The sequence below is a fragment of the Rhamphochromis longiceps genome, linkage group LG10 (genome assembly GCF_057381845.1).
Source record: "Rhamphochromis longiceps isolate RC_006_pf linkage group LG10, R_longiceps_female_GT1.1, whole genome shotgun sequence".
In the NCBI taxonomy this organism is placed as follows: domain Eukaryota; kingdom Metazoa; phylum Chordata; class Actinopteri; order Cichliformes; family Cichlidae; genus Rhamphochromis; species Rhamphochromis longiceps.
Genome location: NC_140566.1, coordinates 9,563,454 through 9,575,949, shown reverse-complemented (window position 1 = coordinate 9,575,949; position 12,496 = coordinate 9,563,454). Strand labels below are relative to the sequence as shown.

General features: G+C 45.7%; 1 protein-coding gene across 4 annotated transcripts in view; it reads right to left on the bottom strand.

Annotated features, from left to right (window-relative positions):
• Positions 1-484: 484 nt before the first annotated feature.
• Positions 485-12,496, bottom strand: part of fam222ba (family with sequence similarity 222 member Ba) — a 29,387-nt gene continuing 17,375 nt past the window's right edge. For all 4 annotated transcript variants that reach the window (XM_085420069.1, XM_085420067.1, XM_085420070.1 and 1 more), the window contains 2 exons: positions 10,367-10,494; positions 485-4,401 (listed from right to left, as the gene is read on the bottom strand). In XM_085420069.1, coding sequence (XP_085276195.1) covers positions 2,690-4,401; positions 10,367-10,448 — 1,794 coding nt within the window. In that variant the 5' untranslated portion in view covers positions 10,449-10,494 and the 3' untranslated portion in view covers positions 485-2,689. The remainder of the gene's footprint in view (positions 4,402-10,366; positions 10,495-12,496) is intronic.

The window sequence follows — 12,496 nt, the reverse complement described above, 5'->3', positions numbered from 1 at the left end:
CATGCTCATTTTCAAAGGAAAGTCCAAGGACCAAACACTTAAGGCTTTTTAAGGGTCATTAGGGGGTTAGGAGAACAAAACATGGGTGCCATTGCGTTATATCTCACACACACACTGTCTACTGCACACACACACACACACACACACACACTCACCCTTAACCGTTCCCACATCCACAGGCAGCATTCATACACAATCATTAAACTTTAAAGTTACAGTAGTCTAGTAGGTAAGCCAGTGTACAATAAAATAAACAATGCATTTGCTGTTTCACTTAAAAGTCGGGCTTCGTTTACCTCCGAGTGCTCTTGCAAGTGATCAATTTGGTCTTTTCATTTCAGCATCAGTAGCAACAACATGTAACTCTGTTTGCTGAGGTGCCCATTGTTGGGACCACAAATCTAGCTAGGCGTGTAGTGAGTTCCTACGGGGCATTGACGCGGATTTCATCTACTTCAGAGACTTTTGTCTGTGCCTTTCAATACCTTCAAAACAAATCATCTCAAACATTCAAGTAAACACATTTGTCATAGATACAAAGACGATCTGAAAAGGACATGAACTTTAAAAATGGCACCGCTTCCTAACAGTGTGTCCTTGTTAACCTGACTTTGGTCGCTTTTAAAAAGGTAGGAGTAAATTTTATCACAACCTTCCTTGTCATAAACATTTCACAATCTTGCTGCCAAACGTGGCACTAACGCAGTCTGTTATGCCTTTATTTCTTTTTCTCTTTTTTCTTTCCTTTGTAAACACCTGAATTCATTGCAGCATGTGAAGCAGGACCAAGCATCAAAGTTTTTCAACTTGTTTGCTCCCTCTTGGAACTTAAATATGTACAAACAACCTGATTACAGACTTCCTTAAGTGACGGAGAGGTATCGATCTTGAAGAATCCTATTATACAAATAATGACATTTAAAAAGAAGGAGAACCCCTTTGTGCATGTGTGCATACTGCAAGCTTTGCCCGAGGCCTATTCCAGAAAGCAGATTTAGCCAAACTTTGAGGTTTGTTAACTTTGACATGCTGGATCAGTCAGTTGGCATAACCGACTCTGTGACTCTAACCTGCAGGTTCTTTTTAACCTCCTATTATCCAGCAGTGAATGCAGAGTTGAGAGTTAGGATACTATCTGGTTGAATATTGACTTTGTTGTCCGAGGACTTTCTTCCTTTCAAGACTATCGATCTGGACATACAGCGATCCGTGGACATGGAAGAATAAAATCTATTGCATGCTACATGGTCTTCCGTTATAACTCTGTAGACAGGATGGCAGCTGTCAGGTTCTTAACCACTTTCTCGACACTAAACTGCATATTGGCATAATCCCTGTTTAAATAAAAAAAATCCTCTGCATGAAGCTTGTCCTGTTTATTGGCCATACTATCGTTTATAAGGTACATACTTCGAGTATTATTATCATATCTCATGATATATCCTATTTTATCACAGCGGCATAACATGGTGAAGATGACTGAGGGAGGATGATTGCGTACCTGCTGAAACCAGCTTCTTAAACCAAGCTACATGTAGTTCAGAGTGAGTCTTTGAGTCTTACAGACTGCAGACAGTCCAAAAGTGTTCCCATAGCATGTGAAATATGCACACATGCTGAGGTCAATATATGCTACTGAGCGAATGCAACAAAGCTGTCTTAAAAGGTACAGTCAGTTTTTTTACTGCAAATCATTACAACACACTTTGACGTTACAGTAATTAAATGCCATCATATCTGTTTGATCCATATTCCAATATTCCACTGCTGTTTCCTGTATTTCAGCCTTCAGATATTGTAGCCAATAAAAGGTAGGATTCCAACTTCCATTAAAAAAAAAAAAAGTAAAATTCAAGCTGAATAAAATGTGGCTTTAAAAAAAAAACGAAAGAAAGAAAAAAAGAAAAATGTGACAGATTGACAAACATTCATATTTCCATTTAAAGTGGAAGATTTGCTCTTTATTTACCCGTTGCCATAGTGATTGTTGGACTCGGAGCTCCACTGATAACTGCTTTTTTTTTTTTTTTTTTTTTTTTTTAATATTACCTAAGCTGACTGACCCAGCTGCACTTCATCAACTCAAACTAACTAAACCTGCTTTCTGGAACAGGTCCCAGCTGGACTCTGTTATACTTCACTAACTGATGGCTTTGCATTGAAGCACGGTCATCTCTCTCTCTTTTGTCCTGAAGTGACTGCGTTTAATCATCGAAATGAAACTAATTTAATGAACCTAGTCGGAGCCAAAAAATTTCCTGACATGATCCTGTTACAGGAAGAAGAAAAAAAAATCTATCAGCAGATGTTTTTTCAGAGAGGGATCTGTTTTTCTTTCTTGCATGCATAAGGAAACTTTAGTGGCAGGTCTGAAGTAGAAATGACACAGGATCACTTGAGATCCAGGCACGTAAATTGACAAGTATCATCAAGGGAAAAAAGCAGGTAATAAACAGTATGAAGTGCCAGTTAGAAGCCCTCGTTAACAAACCTAGAATTAGCAATTGATCACTTGCAAGATTAAACAAACAAACAAAAAAAAACCTACTGATCTTCATTAAATATATTAATTTACCCTCTTTAACATTAGCAGTCATTTGCTTAAGTTATAAGTTGAGTTTTATTCATGTTTCCTTTCTTAAGACTAAACAAAGGGTGCTGATAACAGTTGTGGAGACAAGGCCATAGCTTATCTGTACCCTGGGTGCTGGATGAGAGCGGTTCTGCCATCCCCAACCTCTGGACCTACCCTGCTCAGAGGGGGCCTGTGCATCTTGCCCATCAACCCTAGATTCTGATCGCAGAAATAGGGCGTCTGGAAGTCCCCACCCAAGTAATCTGCTGTTTGCATCAGATTAGTCTGGGCGGAGGAGGAGGAGCTTGATCCTAGCCGGTAATGGGGAGCCCCAGGGGGCCCACAGTCTAGCGTGGTGCACCCTCCTGGGCCTGCACCGTGGAATGGCATGGCTATGTCCTGAGACCCGGAGCTGTCACTGTTGGGTGTGGGTAGGATGCTGCTGTTCCAAATGTGCGACTGGAAGTAGTGACCGTTAGTGTAGTGGGCCATGGGGCCGGGCATGCCATTGTTGTTAACAGGTGGGGAGGGGGTGGGCCTCTCTACGGGAGGTTTTAGTGAGTAAGGGTGACCCACGCACACCTCTGCAGGGTAGCCCATGCCCTTAAAATGGAAGGTGGCGTCCCTGGAAGGCTGCTTGCAGAGGTGGCTCCCCCCATTCTGAATGTGGGGTACATGAGCCAACTGATGTTGATTCCAAGAGCGCATCTTCTGCTGCTGCTGCGTGGTGTGTTGTAGTTGCTGCTGCTGATTCTGATGTGGGTGCAGTTGGTGCTGCTGCAGCTGGTGCTGCTGCTTGAGATCAGTGTGGTTGGAAGGCAAGTGGTTCATAGCAGCCACACTGGGTGGAGGGTGAGCTCCCACTGGGGCTGTGGCTTTCTCTTGAGAGCCAATGATGCAGTTGGGTGGGGGGAAGCCAGGGGTGGCAGGGTTACTGTGCATGGAAACCCTAGAACAAGCGCTGATAAGCAGGTTGCGACTGATGGGGCTGGGGTTGGCGATCTGGCCCTCACACATGGAGGTGGTTCCTGCACCCTGGGCCCGAGCTTGGCAGAATTGGTTGATCTGATGTACGATGGTGTTCAGGTCAGCCTGGCGGCCCTGGTGCAGACCAGCAGCCATAGAGAGTGGAATGGTTGAGGTAGAGACAGTAACATTAGGTGGTGCATCGCCATCGGGAAGCTTTCTGCTTCCCTGCAGGCCAGGTGGAGGCTGCTGCTGCTGCTGCTGAAGGTGCTGCTGCTGGAGCATGACAGTAGGTGGCCCCTGTGTTTGCCCGAGAGCTGGGTGCTGAGACTGAGTCTGGAGTCTGGCTGGGCCCTGAGGGTGCTGGGCCATTGGGAGAGGCTGTCTGAGACTCTGGGTGTGCACCTGCTGCTGGGGAAGGGGTATATGCACAGTCTGAGGGGGGTCCTGCGGTGGAAGGGGTAACCTCTGCTGGGGCCGGGGAAGGTTCTGCACCTGGTGGTTTAAAGTGCTGGTTGAAGCCACCTGATAGGGTCCCGTAAGGGGGTTCATGATGACGTCAGGGTGCAAGCGAGCCCGGCTACCGTCAAAATCTTTTAGGATGCCTTTGACAGTGGGCACCTTGATGATGGCGAGGAGGCCTGTCTTGGCACTGGCCTGAGAGGAAGGATAAGGGCTGTAGCGCTGGCCTGACGTATCCAGCCCGTTGACAGTACGGCGCACGTGGTTCCTCTGGGGGACCTTGACACTGTTGGGGAAGATCTTAATGGTGAGGGGGTTGTTGGCAACCTTCTTAGCATATGCATCCAATTCTGCAGGGGTTGGAAACGGAGCGGATCTCATCCTTTGTGTGGTGTCCCCTGAGGTGAAGAACAGGATAGATCGGAGGCAAGAAGCAGAAAGCAAAAGGAGACAGAGGGTAGGGGGAAAAAATTAGAGAGAGACATTAGGCAGCAGGCCAAAATCTAGAATGAAAAAAACCCCTACAACTTCAGAAGAGGAAGCTTGAGATATGCTTAATGATAACTTTTGTCTTCATGCTGTGCTCTCCCATGTCAAAGTCCTTCATTCATCTTACTTCTTATCCTTTATACCACTTACCTTCTACCAGTCTCTCCTCATGGCCTAGATTTTCTAGAGCATGAAAACAGATCTCAGAATAGGTGCAGGAGTCTAGTTTCAACTCAGACCACTTAAATCACCATATGCTGAAAGGTTATTATAGATTTTTTTTTAAACCACTGATGCCAAAAACATGTTTCCTACCCCAGCTTTAATTCAGGTAGAAATGTATATGGCACAAAAGAGCACATCAGTTGAAATCAGAGTAGCTGAGTGAACTTGATTTGGAACGCACTCTCATATTTCATACTTGCCTGTTTTTCTCCTAAACCCCCCGTCTCAAAGAAAAAGATTTCCAATCTGAGTCTCTGCAGAATTATCGGTGCCGACACATTCCCAGTCTAAAATCCAATTTGGTGGTATCATTGGGGACTTTGAGGTCAGGAGCTTTTAGTGGCCTTAATTGACGCATTATCTGGGCAAAGAATAAGAATGCATCTGAGGGGTGGGCTGTGCCGCTTGCTACTAAAAAAAATATCACAAGATAAACAGAAAAAAAAGGCTGTGATGGTCCCCTGTGGCTGGCAAGGGGAGAAGGAAAAAAGAGAGAGCGAGATAGACGCAGAGAGCACAGCTCCATGACAGCAGACAAGTAATCAGACACAGAAGCAGCGTCTCTGATCTGTGGGAACACCTCCCAGGCCTCAGCTCGCAGACATTTGTTACACCTGCTAAGCACTGTGGCTAAATTTAACAATGCCAAAGTGACAATGTGAGCACGATTGTGTGTTTGTGTATGCGTGAAGCTCCTTTTAAAAAATTTGTGACAGGATCGTGCAGGTGCTGGCTTGTGCAACAACCGCTTGTGTCCATTTTCAGCCTCGGTGGATGTGACTGCTCGCATCTTTCTAACACACTGATCTCACTTCCACAAAAAAAAAAAAAAGGCTTCTGTCCCTGCTGTCCTCCACCATGCTACCCCCATCACCTCAGCCCTGCCAGCCTGACCTACTTCCACCACACCTCTCTGACTGATGGACATGAGTGGAGCCGATGTGTGAAGAGAATCGCTGCTCTGACCGGTCTCCATTTAATTCCCTCTTTCATCCTGTTTGAGGAGGGGGGGGGGGATTTTCAGCTCAAGTAAAACACGTCTTTATAGCACACTGGCTACTCCTCTGTTGTTGAGTGAGCAGTAATTTTAAAAGTCTGAAATTCTGGCAGAGGTCTGCGGTTTCAGGCAGCCATGGTCTCACAGCGGGAGGACTGGACATGTGGGATGAGGCACGGAGCTGAATGGAGGGCGCTGACACGGCGGCACCAAGAGTTGTGCCAACTGGCTAATTAATTCGAGCTTTATTTGTGAACAGGAAACAATGGGCAGCGATGTGCGGGGCCGGCATAGGGCGGCACACAGGGGGCGGCTGTAACTAAGCATTCAGCCTGCTGATGGCAGCCTCATTAATGCAGGGGTCTGGGCCAAAGAGCTGGAGCTTGACACCCACCATCACTGAGGCCTAATGTCTGTCACTGAATAAATGCCAGGGTAAGCAAACACAGATAAATGAACACTTACACAGGAGCACACAGACATGATGAGCAGAGGTTTCACCTGTCAAATACAGGAAATGATTAATGAGCCTGCAAAAAACAAAACAAACAAAAAAAAAAACCCAAAGGAAGTTTGATCATAACACAAATAAAACCTCACTCCGATTTTCCAGTAATTAGTAGGTTACCTTTACTACAGAGTGCAAAGAGTATAAAGGAGTATGCATTAATAAATGCAAGTTGTTTGCTCTCTGTGTTCAGTTTGGAAGATCTTGGCACAGCCTCCGTGGTCTGCAGCTGCTGTCAAAACCTCATGTCAGTGTAGCTGTAGAAAGGGTTGTAAGTGGGTGGGAAGTGAGTACATCATCTGTTGCGATGAATAAAACATCTTTTATCATTTTACGGGGATGGAATCTTCTATTTGATACCAAGATTGTGCACAGCATGACAGAATGTTATGCTTTTCCTTACATTCTGTCATATATGTTGGCCAAAGTTTTAAAAACACGAATGTCAGCACACATGAAGGTAATCCCCGTGAGCCACGAATCAGGCTTCAAACTGCTCTGCATGCTCCAGTTGAGTGTTTTTTCTACTCTTGGCTCTGTGTGATGTCAGTCGATGATATCCCAATCACACTCTGAAGCATGAAGCAGCCACACCCACCTGTTGTTGGCGACATCTTTGAAAGAGACGCAGCCATTCACAAGAGAGCTGGTTTTCTTGTTGTTTCAGATAGAAGATGAATGGCACTGAGGTCATGCAAAATTACTGGAGTTAATAGATGTCCACAAATAAAAATAAGGAGATGGAAATAAAAATAATAACCCTGCTTTTTAATAACTACAGCACATCTAAATGCAAAATCACTTCATGTTTTCTGTGCAGGCTTCTAGACTAGTTCACATGAGAGATCCAAATAGAACGAAGGTAAAATACATGCAATTTTAATAAAAACCTTAAATTGACAAGAAAAAGTGTATTTTTTCATATTTCTATGCAGGGGAAGAGAACTGTTTCTTTTAGATTGAAATCTACAGCAAGAAAAAAATTAAAACAAACAAAAAAATACTAACCCACAGACATGTAACTGCCTACAGTGTTATTTCTTTGCCACTGGCATTTGTGTAATGAGTTTTATACTTAAGTTGTAAGATTTAGGCAAGTAGCAAAGAAAGCACTGCCAATGGAAAGTGACCAATCCATTAAATTGGAAAAGGGATTATACATTGTTAACACAGCTTAGGCTGACATTTTGGGGAGGGCGGAGGGAAAAAAAGGCAAATCAGGATAAAGGGTTTAACAGCACCGCTGTAAAATGTGTAATGAAATCGGTAAATTACTGTTTAGAGCAGCTTCCCCACTAACAGTGGATAAAATCGACCTCTCGCTGTTTACTTCTGCTTAAGGCTCCTGGCAGCTGTTGATTATGGGTTCTAGTAAGCAAGTGTAGCTTATTAGCATTTCAACCTTAACCTGGAACCTGGATTAGTTGAAGGGCTTAAAGCATCAAGGGAGGGTTAATGAGGAATATGAGTGAAGTTTGTAGGCGGCTGCTGGTGGCTGCAAGCACATCATCTCTCAGATCTCCAGCTAAGCACGTTTCCAGGGAGGGAGCAGGGGAAAGAGGGCAGTCTGGCCGCGCGCTAATTATCCCACTGCAAGCGAGCTAGTTGGAACACAAGTGCACAGTCAGCAGGCACTAATTAGGGTTTCTTTTATTCAAACTACTGTTTTTATTGAACAAGGTTTAAGCAGCAGGGAGCAGGGGCTCATGCTGCTGTAAATTGCATTTTTCACACAAGAGCAGGAAATTAGGTCTGAAGCTTCGGCATCAAATTAGACATGAGTTTGGTTTCTCACGTGAAGAGACCTCCCTACATTTTTGCCGAGTTATGAAGAGAGCATAACCTTCAAAGAAAATGAAAACTATTATGAGGAGAGGAGGAAGAGAAGGTTGCTTTTGATCTCAGTGGGGACTAAGATGTGAGAATCAGCCAAGTGGCCCAGCTGTACTCACAGTTTGTTCTGCCTGTGAGATGTGAGGACCAAGGGCCACTTCCTGGTACTTGAGTCATCCTGCCTGGAGGATGAGCAGTTTTCTTCGTGACCCGCTGCCTCTTAGCGTACCTGATCTGCTCCTCCGACAGTCTTTACATTTCACAGCCGTCATCTGTTAGCAGACACTCCCTGATGATAAATAGAGCAGCTGCCCTGGCCTTGCCTCTGACAGCAGCCTGCAAGCTCGTAACTTTAAATGACTCTCCAGTGCGCAGATTCCCCCGCAGGAGGAGAGGCAGGGCACAGCCAGCCTGGCGTTTTGGAGCTCTTGGTGATTATTGAGTGGTGGGAAAGTGTCAAAGACAAGATTGTGTTACACAAGACTCTGCATTAGGGAGCACCGAGTAGCTGAAAGGCTCGAGCTCAAGAATAGCAAAACAAATAGGAGCTAATTATGTAAACCTCCCATCTGAGCTTTTTTTTCCCCCTTTTTCTTTTTTTGCAAGGACTTGTCAGTGCACTGAATAAAGATTTCAAGTAACAACCAGTCTATGAATTTCACCTAAAAGCAGTCGAGCACATCTCTCACGGAGTCAAGCTGTCAAATTATCTTCTGTGCTGGGTAAGCGATAGAAGCTCTGGAGAGACAGTGAACTCTGTGGACAGCCAGCAGGGAGACGGTGGAGCATTACTCGAGGGTTCAGGCCTGACAACTGCTAAGACTGCTAACATGCAGGAGGTGAGCTACAGGTGATAGATTATGGGTGGTAAAAGAGGCAAACCAGAGAGAGCCTATTTCTTTTCAAATTCACTTTTTTCATGGCACTTTGATAAAAATGATACAGTTCACATGACATTCGGGTCGGCGCCTGTTTGACTAACAGATGAAAAGCATTATGAGAAAATGATAAGAAAAAAAAAAAAAAAAAGAGGACTGGAATTACACTTCTAGGAATGGCCGTGGCTGTGGGAAGCACACTCCATCACCTAAATGGATTACAGTCCTGAGCAGAAAAAACAAATTGAGCTCCAGTTGTCTTAGTGTGTCACATAAAGGAAGAGCAGGGAAAGAGTCTGGCTGATGGCTGTACCATGTCACAAGCCTGCCTGAGTGAGGCAACAGACGCTGGCACTTAGCAGACTCCCTCGCGCTTGCCGATCTCCTGGGGGTTGGCTGATTACTGTGATTCTGAAATTACAGTCTTGATGAGCTGGAGCATTTTACAAAAAAAAAAGAAAAAGAAAAAAAAAGGGCAGTAGAAATGGGTCACGCCTGGAGCTGAGCTCAGGGAGGAGACAGGAGGAAAAGGAGACCAAGACGTTTTGTGTAAATAAAGCTGACCAAAAGTATTGAGCATAATGTCTCAGACGTGACTGATCTGCTGGGTATAAAAAACTAACTGAAGATGAAACAAAAGGCAAGTATGACTGTGACCTGGCATCAAATGGACAAACTGTGCAATTCATAACAAAATGTGAATATATTTACTCTTAAAAACAAAGAACGGTAATCTACTGTTTCTTTGTGTATTTTTCTCCTTCATCATCACTTGTCAGAGCCTCTGAAGTCTGCGCTCTCGCTGGCATTTGCTGACTTCGACTCTCCATTTGTGCTGCTGACACCCAAAAGTGTCCAAGTTTTTCAGCAGTTGTAAAATTCAAACACATTGAATTCAGCGGGCCGGCACTGACTACTCTGCTGTTAAACCGGGCCAGCAGATTGCTTCTTAAATTCACCCACATTACAAGATCATCGGGGCAAAACCACTCAGCCGCAATCTGTCTGCAAGTCTGACAGTAACTGACTCTTCCTGATGGTGAAAAGTAGCTGAGATGCTCATGTTCAAACACATGCAATGTTGCAGTGAGCACACAGGACCACACTCTTGTGACAGACAGATCCTCAGGGGCGATGAGAGAGGGAGGGAGCCGGTTTGCCTTTCATCAGCAAATTAATGGTGCGGTTCATCTTAATTTCCCTTGAAGACAGATCTATGGTCCTGGAGCACTAAAATATTCTCTCTCACTCTCACTCTTTCTGGTTTTAACACAGAGCTGCAGAAGAGATCCAGGCCAGGGTTGGCATGGGGATCTAATGTGGGGCGGCCAGCAGGATTGTAACAGCTTGGTTTGCTGTGTGGGATGATGGTGGTGGTGGTGGTGGTGGTGGTAGTTAACAGTGTGCATGTGTGTCCCGAGAGCAGTACTTACATTTCTGAAGTCCAGTGTTCATCTGCGTGTGGGGGAGAAGCTGGAGGGGGAGGTCACCTGGCCCTGGCAGACAGGCCAGCATTTCACACAGACACTAATGCAACATGGGACACACACTTCTCCTCACACTGTGGAGAGAAAAAGAGAGGGAGAGGTCAGACATAACTCCAAGGCAGCACATGGTGCCTGTCGATGCAGAGGCTGGGTGCAGGCAAATAGAACTCAGTAGCAAGTCCCCTGAGGCACGGGGCTGAGGGAGACATAGTTACCTTTCAATTAGAAACTGATTCACACCTGGAGCATCGGGTAAGGTGACATTTGATGCCAATAACAACTTCAATTAAACATCAAACAGCTGAAGTAAAACGGGCAGGCTGGGCCTGAGGGACTGGCAGCTTTAAATCGACTCAGTCCCTCCTCCTACTCGACTTGCATGTTAGTCACCTAGTTGGACCCCGCTACCCACACTTTAATTCTCTGCCACTATCAGACCGTGGCAGAGGAAATTAATGACTCCTGTATACCCAAAAAGAACACACTCAAGAGGCCTGGCTCTGACAAGTTAGTGCGTCTCTGATCGATACTGCAGTCCTCCAGACCTCAAAGAGGCCCTTATTTCGGGGACATTAAACAATGGAGTCAGCTAGGGACGGGTGGAAAGAAATGAATAAACATGGCTACGGCTCCCATAAATGTCTGCCACTTTGTGCAATAATTTGATGTAACAGTGAGGGAGAAAACGTTAGCCATGCTCCACTTGGCTTACTGCTGTATTCAAAAACACCACAGATGCTTGCTTAATCAGCACTGAAGAACAGTCAGGGAGCAAATTAAGTCTACAGAGTCCGTGCCCTCCCCGTTTGCCGTGTGGCATCAGAGGAGGGTGGCAAGTGAGCGCAGACAAACAAGCGTCTATGAGAGAGGCAATTACCCACATAACAACCTTGCCATGCCTGTCTGCCGCAGGGTGATGGCTTAAAAGTGTCTTCCCCCCTGCGGGGAGAAGAGACAAGTGGAGGAAAGAGTGACAAAGCGAGAGAGAAAGGTGAAAAGGAGGAAAGAAGGGTACCGGGTTTAGGGTGGTAGTAGAGGGGTGGCGGGGGCTGAACTTGCTTTAAAAAGCAGGAGCTCAAAAAGGTCAGGATGACAGCTCATTTAAATCCTCCCAGCAAGAAGTAGAGACACCCCCCCCCCCCCCCCCCCAAAAAAAAAACCCAAAACAAAACAAAAAAACAAGCCTTAATGAAGCTGCCAGTTCTACACAGACACCTGAGGGGATTGCACCTTAGGGTGCTGCATGGGGAGGGGGCAGTTCTGAGATGGATCTGAGGATTTCGGGGGTGTTCTGCCGCACTGACACTGCGTCACCTTTTCTGTTGCTTGGCCTCTGCTCCCACTCCTCTCATCCTCCTCCCCTTTCCTGTGCCTTCTGATTTACAGCCTGGACTGCCATATGGCTGCAATCCCTGCCCTCAAACCATGCATTAACTTTAATTGGGTTGATATGTTATTCTTTTCCCTCTGGCCTTGGAAGGATTTTAGGTACATGGTGCCTTGATGTCAGCAGGCAAGATTTCCAGCCCTCTCTCATTTATCAGGATGCCAAGATTTCACAGAAAGATAACAGCAATCTCTTTGACAACAGGCAGGTTTGGTGTGGAGGAAAGCTAAATATCAAATACAGCAGTGTCTTTGTTAGGAGGGTTTCAAAAGCAGAACGGTGGCAGCAGAGTGAAATGATGTTGGGGAAAACAAAACAAAACCGAGCACATAACTGTCCGTTAATTTGTTGTAAGAACACACACAACACACTACATGCAAAAAAACCCAACCACCCAACAGGCCACCCCCTTCCTGCCTCCCCCACAGCGCCCCTGAATGTCAGAAAAGTGTGCAGTGGGGAGTGCAGAAACAAAGGTCAGCCTATGGTAATGCCCAAGCTGACGCTCTGCTTTGTAGCGCAGAGCAGGCGGACATGAAACCCGACAGACAGAAGCCTGACGTTTACTGACTTGCCTTTCAGCACCACTGCCACAGTGACTTCAAATATACATCACACGCCAAACAGTGGCACTTTCTACAAAGGCGCACACCCCCATGGAGGCTTTCTTTTTTTCCCCCCCTCCCAAC